Genomic DNA, 13761 nt, shown 5'->3' on the forward strand with positions numbered 1-13761 from the left:
TTTTGTCTTCCGTGGGAATCCCTTTTGAAGCCTGCCATGGCTCCAGCATGTCTGTGAGGACAGGGAACGAATCCAAAACTCTGCAGTTATTTATCTTCTGGTGTGCCTGCCTGGATCCAGTTCCAACAGTCATCACCCAGATTTTAAATTGTGCATGGGTGCCGATTAGCTGGGTTCCTGGATAAAAGTCTTGGATCCTGAGGCTGAAGACAAGCTGACAACTGGAACTGAATACACGACGAGGAAGAAGAGAAGCCTGCAGCCACTTCCAGATGACCAGAGATCCATTCTGTATAACTGCTGCTGTGCGACCCCCTCCTTCCAAGCATCAGGAGTACTCCGAAGAGGACGTCTCTCTCCGAGTCTGGTGGGACCAATCAGTCTTGGGACAACCTGCATGTTGAGTCATCTGACGAAGGGCTGTGACATTCATGGGCTGCAAAAAGCCAATGCCCTGGGACCTTTGGTCACTGTGCAGGGCATCATCTTCCGAAAATTGAATCCTCCCGAAACTTTGTTGGACTCCTTCCGGACCTCCAGAGGCAAAAATCCACTCCTTAAAAGACCCGTGCCAGAGTGCTGGACCGATCAATCAAGACAAATCTACCTGGCAGTAATCTTTCTTCACTGGTGCTTCACAAAAGGCACCAAAATCACAGAACAGAGAAATATCCATTGCGGAGAGCCTCTTCACTTGACTGCTGCTGCGAGATCCACGCCAGTGTCCCTGCTTTCATCTGTCTGACCAGGAATTCAGTGACCGGGTCTGCTGCAACCTCTTCTTCACTTATAAGTTAATGAGAACTTCCCTAGAGTTACTTTGCTGCTCCTGTGTTGCTTGAGTGCTGATTTGTGTATTTGGGAGTTCGCCCAAGCATGTTCACCCAGGCCTCATACCTGTGTGCCTTCAGGGAGCTTTCTATGAAGTCCCCAACCTTTTTTTCCAACAAAGATTGCTATGTCCTTGCTACAGAAGATTTCTTCTGGAACCGTTGAACTTTCTAGAGCTTGTCCCTACCTGTTTTACCCTCCAATCTGACTCAGACACTCCTAACTAGATAGGAGTGGACTTATAAAGTGTTAAGCCTCTGTGAAACTATTGCAAAGTGTTTACTTTCTTTGTGTTGCTATTGTTTCATTTATTTTACCCGAAACGGGTATTCTGAAAAGTTATTGCAAAAAGGTTTACTTACCTTTGAACTGCATTCTGCTATTCCAAAAGTATAACAAAAGTGATTTACTTTGTGAATAATCCATTGTTTTTTCTAAATTTACTTATGTGTTATAATGCGTACCTTGCTAAATAATCACTTACCTTAAGTGTATATATAAAATGTAAACCATTAAGTGTCTATATCTTAGTGTTTCTTTGGCCTACCACAAGTTCTTTGTACCACCTACAGCCCTTTCTACCTCCTAAGATAAGCATGGCTGCTCAGCCATGGCTACCAACATAATTGTCTGGTTCAGAACTGAGAGATGGAACCCTGTGTCCCAAGTGTGTGTTTTCTAAAGTACTACCTGTGATGGACTTTTGCAAAATTCCCTAGCATGCCACTCAAGCTCAAAATCACACATATGCCTAGTGTTGCAACAGCATGCTCCGTTAACTTACTTTTGAGCGCTGACACGGTATGACATTAACCGGAAGTTCCCATCTGGGGGGATGAAAGAGAGCACTCGCTCAGACTCCCAGCGCTTAAATCGGACACAGGGGTGGAAGCTGACATCATCTAGGAGTCGTGGATTCTGCAAGAGATGACACAATTATGAAATCTTGTTGTAGTCGCACTGCCATCCAGCAACAGTTAAGTAATTGACAGTCAAATCTTGCTGAAGGGATAGCGATCCAGTAAAAGTGGGTCTTGCTAGCAGGCCCATGTTGATCATTGTGTATTACTTTGATATAAGGACATTTATCAGACCTCAAAAGGCCCTTTTTATACATGCAGTAAGTGTCCATGCAAACAAATATTCAAAGTAAATTATATCACTACAAGGAAAGTATAGAGAATGAAATGTAGCATATAGCTGCCCCTCACCTATTTGTAAATGAACAAGCACACAATTAGGCGATCAAAGATATTTTGCCTCACTTAAGATGGAGTCATGAGTGAGCTGGACCACTTTTTGTGTTAGCAGTCAGCACAAACTTTACATTTAATTGCACAACTCTTGCTGCCATTGTGTTTCTGTGCCCCAGTATGGATTGTGGATGAGCCCTGGCTGTTTGTGGCCCTCAGAGGTGTGTCTAAGAGCAAACCCAGTGATTCTGCCTGCTGTGAGGAATTTGAGGGCATCCTCACTTCTTTCCACAACATATCTTCCTCCCAGGTGGCTAGGGAAAGGCGGTCAATTTCGGATCCTGACCCTGTCTGTGGATTTGTGAGGGAGGATCACCTGGGTGGAGGAGACTTGGGGATTGGGGATGAGAGACCCTTGGGAGAGATGCAGTATCCCCCATTTCGCTTTTGTAAGCAGTCAAATATCCCCCAGGCCTTTGTAGGGTATTAACAATCCATTTCCCATTTACCCTCTTCCAACACACCACTTAGGGACCGAAACGAGGAGGCCACCATCAACACAGAAGATAGACTGGAAGACGAAACATGAGTGGTCTAGTTGTTGGACACATAATGAAGCTGGGAACTTAAAAACAGAATCAGCTGAGAGGTTTGGCGAGAGGCGCGGGAAGCGTGAAGGAGAGTCCCAAAGCAGGAGTTGTGGCAGCGAGACAGCATCTTCCCTGAGACGTTCCAAGGTATCAGGAGCGTGATCCAGTGCAGCGAGCGAGAGGGGCTCGTTGCCAGTTTGAGGCAGAGCTGAAAAGCAGTGCGTCACGGAGCGAAGGTACCAGGAGTGTTGGAGAGGCTCCCGGATTCTCACAGGTGCAGGACCGCTGACTGCAGTTTACCGGAGCTTACCGCAGACCGTGAGCAGAGACGGGTCTCCGGAAAGCCACGGAAAGTGGAAACCAGACAGTGAGAAGAACGGCAAGTCTGCCTGGGTGAAAAGGAGGCCCTGGAAATGGTGGATCAGCGGTTTAGTGCCTGAGAAACAAGTTTGTGGTAGATCTCGTACTTCAGCTGGGGCCTCCCTCTAGAACAGCCTCCATGCCTCTCTGAAAATTGAGGAGAACCATCTGCAGTTCTGGAAGCACCTCAAGACCTTCCTCTTTGCTTCTGCTTTCTCTCCTCCTCTCCCCTGCTGAACTCCCGGCTGAAACTGAAACTTCACTTGTCACCTGACTACTCTCCGTTCTTGGGCCCAGGTCCCCTACCCGCCAGTTGCACACCTGCACTGCCCCCCTGGTAACCTTTGCACTCTAGGGCTGTTCTGTATCCCTACAGCCCCTTACCAGCACTTGACACTCGATGTCTGCACTTACCCTTGCACCTGCCACCAGCTGGCTGCACCTCTTATTTATTGTTCCTATTTATTGTTTTTATTTATTTATTTACTGTTTATCCTATGTACTGCACTTCCCCTCCCATTTTCCCCTCACACCGTTCCCCTCCCGCCCTCCCCTTGCACTATCTCAATGCCACCTGGCCTAGTTAGATCGTTGTCTGTTTTCCCTCTGTTCCCCTCTCTTGCCTCGTTGCGCCTTGGCTTGTGTATAGGCGCGTTATAAATGTAATTTCATATCATACCTATCGCCATTCTACTTTATTGAAAAATACATATCTTGTTGACTAACGCTTCTGGAAGGCACAAGGCATCCATCCTGTGTACAGATAAAATCTTTTTCCATATAAACTGGCACTTCCACTTGCTTTAGGTGGGTAGTGGAGCTCAATTGGGATGACTTGACTGTCCCCTGACTCAGATATATGTTTTCCCCATAATTTGACAGAATGAGCGCAGCGGCACTTCCGAAAACACTTCCACTTTCTGTTACATCCTGTATTTTCCTAAGGAATTTCTATCGAGTGGGTGAGTCCAAATAATTATGCGAGTTATATAGACTGTTTCCACAATAGCGTAACAGCCGCAATTGGGGTATCGTTGCTTATAGAAGTGTTGCGTAATATAAGGACTACTGGGGAGTTCCCCCTAACCCGCCAACAGACAGAATTAACCGTTCAGGAGGGTGAGGGATCACTGGTTCCCTATAGAAGAGGGGCATAGTTACATAGAAAGATGGACAGAAGCAGATAGCGCAGAACATTGAGTGAGCCTCTTTTCTACTTTCCTATTTTACATAACCACAAAGGACATAGTTGGACACACGATAACCGAGATACAGGCAGGTGAGACTCCAATACAAAATGACCATCACTTCTTGGGAGTGAAGTACAACAGAAACAGTATAGTTACTTTAAACTACTTATCAATAGGATTGTGTCTGTAAAATAAAAGCTACCATGTAAACAGCGAGATCATTTGGTCCCTACAGAAAGCACTTCAACAAGGTATTTACTGTGATAGATGTGTAAATGACACATGATAATAATGTTTGTTGCATTGGGTATTTGGATTACTACTCAAACTGATGTTTTTTGAATTATTTGTAGAGGATATGAAAGAAAATTCCCCTGAGTCTCGAAACGCATTGGGACATTTTCCCCCTTTTTAGGTTTTGTTATAATTAAAGTGATAACAGTCTGAATTTTCATTTGGAATATTTTGATATCTAGATAACAGAAAACTACCTCTAAACATGTATAATGATGTTTGTTGAATGTGTTCACTTAAACTTCTGTTTAAATACATATAATAAATATTTGGCGACCAGCCCAAAATAGTGTGCAGAGGACGGGCGTTCCCGATCTTGGGAACTTACTTGTTTCCACGTATTTATATCTGTCCATGTGCCAGGAAGGGCCATTCTCCTCTGCACCTTGATTAACCACAAACTATCTAAGGTTAGTTACGTTATTATTGTACTAACATCATTTTCATACCATAGGGTGTGCTAGATGCCACAATATTGATTGAGTATAGGTTTTGGACACAAAGACATTTGTTTCAGACTTACTGACACTGACTGTCATTAGTTTCCTTTAGTTAGGGGAATCCCACCTGAGCATAGGGCAAGTGAGGCCTTTTCCCAACCTTCATTTTTAGTTAAAGTTTTTATGTCAAGCTTAATCAATCAAAGCTTAATTAATCACAGCCCAGATGCAATCTGACAAGTATTCTTTTCAGAGAAACTTGCTTTAGAAGGACAAGGGGCACACTGGTACAAGGTATAACTACCCAAAATCTAGACATACTCGCTATCACCGAGACCTGGCTCAACGAAGCTTCCGGCCCAGCCATCACACTAGCCCTACCACTAGGATATGCGATCCTTAGACATGACAGGATAGCCAAAACAGGAGGGGGGGTAGCCATTATTCACAAAGATACACTATCAGAATCGTACCTCACCAGGAGGAAGAAAATATAGACATTCTATCAGTTAAATTAGCACTCTCTCCAAACAGCACAATAAATATTCATACCTTATACCGCCCACCCGGCTCAACCACCAACTTCATAGATAAAGTCAACCACCTCCTAGGCAACATCCTTAAAAAATCCACTAAATCACTACTCACAGGTGACCTTAACTTAGGATTCAACGACCCCAAGGATAAAACTGCTACCTCCCTAACCAAAGACCTTCAAGACCTAGGTTTCTCCCAGAAGATCATAGCGCCTACTCATGCAAAAGGACGCATCCTAGATTGGATCATAGACCATAACTGTAACGTAGACATCACCTCCAATACAGCCTCCCATGGACAGACCACAACCTTCTCCTATTCGACATCCCTGTCTCATTAAGCTCCAAAGTGCCCACCAAAGCACCGGCAACCCTAGCCAGAGGTGCCAACAAACTTACTGCTCACAACATCAGTGCACTCCTCAACCTGCCATGCCTACCACCCCCGTTCTCCGCGGACCCCAACATCCTCGCAGATATTTTCAAAGACACCATTAAGATGGCTGTTAATACCGCGGCCCCACTGGAAAACAAAAAAGAAAAAAAATCCTTCCACTCCAACTCCTGGTTCACAGAGGAACTCCAGACTCTGCGCAAAGACAAACGCATGGCGCTCAAAAAATGGCAGTCTAACCCCTGCGACACCACAAAAATGTACTTCAAATCCATAGCAAAAAAATACAAAGACGCCATCTTCATTGCCAAATCTAAAGCCTACAACGACCGCATCTCCTCTGGCAACTCCCACTCTAAAGAACTTTTTAATATATTCAAAGAACTAACCCTACCACCCACATGCCCTGACGAGATCATTAAAGATGAGGCATGGTGTACAGGCATTCAATCAGCCATGCTTGCAAAAATAAACCTCCTCCAAACCAAAATATCCCACCACTTCAATACTTTACCGAAGCAAAGCGCGCATCTACAGACAAAACCTAATGCTAAAATTTGCATTCACCAAAATCTCCGAAGCCGGAGTCATTGACATCCTCAGGCACCTCAAACAATCACAATGAAAGGGTGATTATATGCCCCCCTCAAATAATCAAAGATTGCGCAATACCACTCGCCCCTCTTCTTACAGCATTCATCAATGCATCATTCACATCAGGCATAGTCCCAGACAGCCTTAAAGAGCCTTGGGTACGCCCTCTCTTAAAAAAACCATCGCTAGACCCTGCCAACCCTAACAACTATCGACCCATAACTACAGTCCCATTCCTCCTGAAACTACTTGACAAAGCCACCCACAAACAGATTCAACTATTTTAGGAAAAAGACAATCTGGGTTTCGCAAGGGACACGGAACTGAAACCACCCTTCTAGACTTAAAAAACGAAATCACCAACATCCTAGACAAAGGAAAGCCTGCTCTCCTCCTCCTCCTTGACCTCTCAGCTGCCTTTGATTTGGTAGACCACACTACACTTACCAGTCACCTGACGCACGCTGCACATTTCTCAAATGACGCAGCATCCTGGGTAACGTCATTCCTAGAGGGTAGAGCTATGAAATTGTTCTCTAACACAGCACATGCAGCACCTTCCATCATCCACTGTGGTGTCCCATAAGGTTCATGTACTGCCCCCACGCTCTATAATCTTTTTACCAAGCCCCTCTTTGATAAACTAGACGGGCTAGGGATAACCTACACAAACTACGCCGACGACACACAGGTCCTACTCCCCCTGACAGGGAATTATCACCAAGACGTCACTACGTTACAGCAAATCTACTCTACCATACAAGCATGGATGGCTACCAACGGCCTATGCTTGAACAGGGACAAGACCAAAATACTCATACTAGGACAGAAATCCACCCTCTCCAACCTCAACCCACTATACATCAATTTCAACATTGACAATTGTATCATCCCAGTCTTACCCTCAGTCAAAACTCTAGGGGTTCACATAGACGCTACGCTATCTATGGACAAACAAGTCAGTGCCATAGTCTCAGCTTCAGCACGGAGTACTAAACTTATCAACGCAATAAAACCATTTCTAACCAAGGAGAACTGCCTCTCCATCGCCAGAGCAACAATAGGAGCCAAAATCGACTATTGTAATGCACTCCTAGGCGGCACCTCCATAAAAAACCTATCTAGGCTCCAAACTACCCAAACCAATGCTCTCAGAGCAGCCCTTAGCATACCAAAGAGAGAGCACATCACTCAAGTCAGAAAGACAGCTCACTGGCTTCCTGTTAAAGACCCTATCTCCTTCAAAATTCTCACAACCACCCATAAATGCATCAACCTCTCAGCTCCCTCTTACTTATCCGACACAATAGATAGATCACAATCCACCAGACGAAGAAGATCACAATACACCAATCAATTTGCTATACCTCGCATCAACAGAACCAAGGCAGGAGGAATAGGCTTCCTCTTCCTCGCACCCAAACTTTGGAACTCTCTGCCTCCGGACCTCAAAGCTGACACATCCCTTTTTTCTTTCCGTAAAAAACTCAAACTGTACAATTCAATTAACTCCATCCGCATGTTCTCCTATTGTTCCACGCATATCTGAAAAGTATACGTTGCCCAATGTAACCCTACGGACATGAACTATATGTAACTAAGTATAAGCAACACTGTAACAAGCGCCACAATGCCTTCAGCCTGCTGTGCGCTCAACAAATGCAAATAAATAAATAAATAAATAAATAAATAAGGACCTTTAATGTTTCCTTTACAATCCCTGGATATATTCTATAATGTAGTATGGAATGAAGGCTATTTCTGATCAATCGCCAGGAAGGCTGAATACATGTTTTTTCCAAGCTGCAGTCTAGAAAGCCCAGAGCCTTGGATAACTAAGGGAGGTAATGTATGGCCAAGCAGCCAATATTTAAACACCAGGAATTAGTGCCTATTACTATGAAGAAGATTGTAATTTCAATGGTTAACATTAGAGAGCATGAGATGGAATGTTACCATGAAGGAGAGTGTGAGATCTGGCATCCCTGATAGCTTGACACAGGCGTCCACAACTCCTTGAATTTCTGCAAACACTGGAGTACCTGTAGCCAGGGGACAAGGAAAGCATGATGTTTGCACTGCCACCAATGGCTTTTCTTTTTACTACATCCTTAGCCACACCTCAAACTTTCTTTCCAGCATGGCCATGTAATAGTCTGTTCCGTCAATTCTTTACACTCTCATTCTTCTCCAGCCTAGTCTCACCTTACTTCTTTCATTCTTCACCATGGCCTGTTTTTATTCTCTTTTCCGTCTCATGCTATCTTGCAGCTTTCATTTCCTTCCTGCCATTCAAACCACGTCTCAATGCTCAATTCTGCCCTCAACTCATGGAGTTTCTCAACATTTCCTGAAGACCTTATGCCATATCTGCTCTTTGCCACTTGATTACTTCATGCTTTTTCTGCTCTTCGCCTCTTCTGATACCACAATTGGTATGCCATCTGAACTTACTGGCTGTTTTCTGCTACCAAATCTTGTGTGCCTCACCACTGACTTCCTCCTCCATCATTGCTATTTCCTCCAGTCCTCATGTAAGATCTCGTAATGTCTCCATTATCAATTCCCTCCATGCATTTATCTCTCACCTGATTTGTCTATAATGGTGTCAATCTCCTCAATGATATCGAAGTAGGCTTCGTTGTTGGTGTACCTCACACCCACCCTGCGCCAAGGTACATTTGAGAGTTGCCCTGTAGGCAGCATATCCCCCACATTACTGCTCCCTGCAAAGGCAAAGTAGAATCTCATTCAAACAAGGCATAAATGGCACACATCTGAAGAAAATGTCATAAGCAGAAGGCTTATCAAGAAATAATTTGAACTTTATCAGTAAGTAATTTTTAACTGACAAACAGTAGTGTCTCCTTGGTTCCTGCCTTACATTTGGGGTATTGCCGTATCTGTAGCTTTACCAAGCAAACACATGCACTATTAAATTCAATAAACTGCAGCCTATTGTGATAACTCACACTGTTCCAGTCTGCCCACTGAGGAAGACACTAAATGTAGTAAAATGGGCCAACACATCAACTGTTGAAGGCTGGACATGAGATTCCTCTTTGACATAATTCTAAAGAGCTTGCATCTGTGTGGTGTGGCATGTTGGGGAAAAGAGGGGGGTAGAAATTAGGAGGTCAAACACAGATTAGCTTGCTGGCATTCGAAACCAAGCAACACAACAGAAAGGAGTGAAGGTGTTTGGGAGGGCCAGAAGTGTGTAAACTGATATAGCACATTAGCACAGGATCTGTGATCAGAAAACAGGAATGTTCTGTTGAGAGGTCCACTTGAACATAACATTCTAGAGTCCACAACTTTAAATTCCTGAAAAATGCCTCTGTGAACGCAAAACCTGATGTTAAAAGTAAAAGGTTATTTGAGGACACATGGTGTAACCTTGTAATGTTTGGTGTTACAATGTCACCTGTGTTTAACACCAGCAATTGCACACACCGCCAAAATCTTTGGGGCACCACATTCAGCATAAAACAAATTACAAGCCATACACCTAGTAGCTACAATCCATGGTATTTGAGTTTTTACAAACCATGATTCCTACCTGTGAGGGAATTGACAACAGAGCGAAGGATTGTAGGTGGCTTGATCAGCTCTTTCAAGATGTTTGATTCTGTTGCCAAGGGAAAGCCGTTGTCCAGCATTTCTTCAAGGAGCTCATACACAATGACCACATTGTCTTTAATTAAAATCTCTGAGCACTCTCCGAAGTAATCCTAAAAAACAGAGTGAAAGAATGATTGGTCATGCCTAGCACCAATGAACAAACCTCATTGACTTCTGCAAATGGGACTACTCAAAATTCACGTGATGACAATTTTTTTCTTAATAACAATTTATGTTTTATGTTCAAACATGTACGGAGAAGGTGCTCTACAAAGCAGCTGATGTCCAGAGCATATCCACAACTTACAGTAAAACTGGCAAAAAATGTAACAATTATTATGTTGGATGAATTTCAAATTCAAAGGGGCTTACACTGGTGACGCTTTAAAAAAAGAAATGCAGGAGACCACCAGGGGGCGCAGACATTATGGCTGCCTGAGCCGTCATCTCCCTCTCCAGGGTACTGAATATGGCGTTTCATCCCTTCTAAAAGCACTTCCATAAACCTTTGACAGCACATTTCCAAGCCTAAATAGCAGGGCCAATGAGTGAAAGACAAAGCAGGACCGTGCTGGATTTCACCGTATATGTGGCAAGGAAAGACCTGCGAGCTGCTGCGGAACGGAATCTCCAAGATGGCGGGCGTTGAAGGACAGCCAAGAGTTTCCTAGAGTGACCGCGACACTCGCCACCGAAGCAGACTGAGTGGGGAAGGCGCAAGGGCGTTCCAGCCCTCCTGCCGAGCGAAGGGGGTAGCCCGATGGAAGCAGCGGCCGCATACAGGTGAGCTGTGAGGGAAGAGCGAAGTGTGTGCCCTGGCCGGATCGCGAGAAGTTGTCATTATAATATGTGAAGCCCGGTCACAAGCCGACCTTCCTGCTGCAACGCCCCCAGCACGCACAGGCGAGGTGCGCTATCCATGAGAGGGATCTCCCTCCACTGACTGCAAGGAGAGGCCACTGACTGCAAGGAGAGTACCAACACTGAAGCGCCAACCCGCCTTAGCAACCACTAGCACGTACGGCAGCATGCCGGTCCATCCAAACCTCCAGCAAGCATAAAGGACCCGAGGAGCCAACCTGCCCTTGCATCCGCCTGGCAACCATTATCGCACCTGGCTGCGCGTTGATTCTCCAGGGAACACAAAGTAATGTAAACACCAACCCGCCTTTGCAGCCACTAATACGTGTGGAAATATGCCGACCCGTCCGAACCTCTAGGCAGCACAAATAATCTGAGGTGCCAACCCGCCCTTGAAGCCATTAACACACATGGCTGTATGCCGATCCACTGGAGCCTCCAGGGAGCACAAAGCGAAGTGCAGGACACCGTGAGCCACAAGAGGGCAGCGAGGAAGGGAGCGGGTGTAGTGATTAAACTAAAAACTCTGCGCAGTGAGGGAGTACTGCCGAGAACCGGTAATAGGACTTTATCTGACCAAGTGGCATGCTGTTGGAAGGGCATTAATGTCAGAGCACTGCTGCTCTGCTCCATTCCAGACAAAGAAATACTTCAAAGAATCACATGACATCTGTCCACAATAGACAGAAGGCACCTGTGAACAGAAAAGACTCCCTGCGCAAGAACCCCCCCCACGTAAGAGACACTGCTACCAAACTATCACTAGGGGGGGCACGGAGGCCCGCTGGTGCAACAATTTAAGCTGGAGGCCAAGGTGATACTGACAAAAACATAAGAGGGGGAGGAAAACAAGGTGAAAACAAAAAAGGAACCAGCAATCGGAGATCAGCCCAGTCAAAGAATAGGCATCCCCAACAATGGAGGAAGAAGCTGATATTGAGCCTGGTTATTTGAAGTCACACAGGGCACCTACAGCACCGCCGATTGCTGAACCTCTCACTTCCGGAGCACTGGACCCAAGCACACTCATAAGGCTGAGGACTGTTAGCCGCTTCCCAAGAGAAATGGAGAAGGACGAAGTCCAAAGCTCTATGGAAGTACCTGGAAATGACTGGGATAGTGCCACCAAAGCGGACATCCGCCTCCTAGTTGGGGAAATCTGTGCAATAAAATCCAACCCCACAGAAACCGTCTCAGACCTGCAGGCCAGTATGGTGAAAGTTGAAGACAGAATTGAAGCTGAGGAAAACAATCAGCTGACGGGAGACCTGGCAGTGATGAACTGTGAAGCCAAGTTCCAGGACCTAGAGCAAAAAGAGAGATATAGAATTAAAGCTTGATGACCTGGAAAACCGGGGGCTGAGGACAAATGTACGCATAATAGGCCTAAAAAAGAGAAACCCCAACTGGCCTAGAGAGTAGAGTAAAGGCTATGGCTGCATCCCTTTTCGACCCTTCCGAAGCCTACGTCGCGGAATTTGATAGAATCCACGGAGCCAGGGTCCCCCCGAATGGCCCAAGATCTGTTCTTATCAAGTCTCATTACTATCGGCAAAGGGAGGATATACTCCAAAGAGCAAGAGAGAGGGAACCTATAGAGTTTGAAGGATCAAGTGTAAAAATGTTCCAAGACCTCTCTGCTGCCACACTGAACAGACGAAGAGGCTGCCGCCCATTGACTACTTGGCTACAAGAGCACGAAATTCGGTATCGCTGGGGGTTTCCCTTCTCACTCAGTTTCAAACACAATGGTGAGGGCTACCGTGTTACCTCAGAGAAAGAAGCAAGAGGAGTTTTGGAGGGCCTACAGGCAGGCAGGCAGGCATGTTAGACACTGGCAGGATAAATCCAGGAAACCTGGGGGCCACCCGCTGCATAGAGCTTCACCTTCATCACCAAGAAGAGGCCGAGCCCCGGGAACCAGAAAATACGAACGCTACAACACGTCCCGAGAGCCATTACCGTTGGGGGGAAATTCTATGTCACCGGAAGTCTTTTTGGAGAGTGTTGATGCATTTTTTGAGCTGGAGGATACAGCTCATCACATCAATGGCCACAAAACGGCCCGTATGTGGACAATAATGGAGGATGGAAAGGTAAACTTGGATTGGTTGCTAGAGTTTGGATGTCGTTAAAGCAAAGTTATGTTGCGGGATAGTTCCGGCATTGGTTCTTTCTGTATGGTTGAGTTTTGCATAAAAGCCTGGCGAGGGACCCCTGTAGTCTGGCCCCTTCTTTCCTACGGTTGTCTCAGTTGTCGAGAAACGCCCAAGATGGCGTTTTCCATGGAAAAGGTTGGTGGAGTGGGGGAGACACGCATCAGGAAGCGCATTTGAATGCACCTTACATTTCGCAACAGCCCATGCACAAGTCCAACGCTTACATTACGACTATCCACCTCAGCTGGATCACCATGCAACATCTAACATTACAACATGTCATCACTTAACGGCATAATATGTGGGTCGCTCAACGTCAAAGGCCTCAACTCCCGCAAAAGTGCTCCATGCTAGCAAGGGAATTTAGACTCTCTACGCTAGATGTATTGTTTGTGCAGGAAACAAAATAAGCCCAAGGAAAAGAATTCAGGATCGCCAGTGGGTAAATAGGGAGCACGCTATTGGTTCTGGGGGTAACAAGTGGAGGGGGGGGGAAATCATATACAGCAGGTCGGTAGGCCTTCAATTAGAGCAAACACATCGGGACGAGGCGGGGAGGTTCCTAGTTTTAAAAGGGAAGATAAGATCACGTACAATCACACTCTGCTCTGTTTATGCTCCCAACCAGAATCAAATTCACTTGGGCGGGTCCCTCCATTACTTCCTAGACAGTTGGAGGGAGGGCACTTTGGTAT

General features: G+C 45.6%; 1 protein-coding gene across 2 annotated transcripts in view; it reads right to left on the reverse strand.

The window, feature by feature from the left end:
• Positions 1 to 13761, reverse strand: part of AP3M1 (adaptor related protein complex 3 subunit mu 1) — a 213408-nt gene that overhangs the window by 125499 nt on the left and 74148 nt on the right. For both annotated transcript variants that reach the window (XM_069610961.1, XM_069610962.1), the window contains exons 3-6: positions 9985 to 10156; positions 9011 to 9148; positions 8379 to 8464; positions 1616 to 1749 (exon numbers count right to left, since the gene is read on the reverse strand). In XM_069610961.1, coding sequence (XP_069467062.1) covers positions 1616 to 1749; positions 8379 to 8464; positions 9011 to 9148; positions 9985 to 10156 — 530 coding nt within the window. The remainder of the gene's footprint in view (positions 1 to 1615; positions 1750 to 8378; positions 8465 to 9010; positions 9149 to 9984; positions 10157 to 13761) is intronic.

This window comes from Ambystoma mexicanum, chromosome 8 (assembly GCF_040938575.1).
Source record: "Ambystoma mexicanum isolate Mex_15411 chromosome 8, UKY_AmexF1_1, whole genome shotgun sequence".
Taxonomy (NCBI): Eukaryota; Metazoa; Chordata; class Amphibia; order Caudata; family Ambystomatidae; genus Ambystoma; species Ambystoma mexicanum.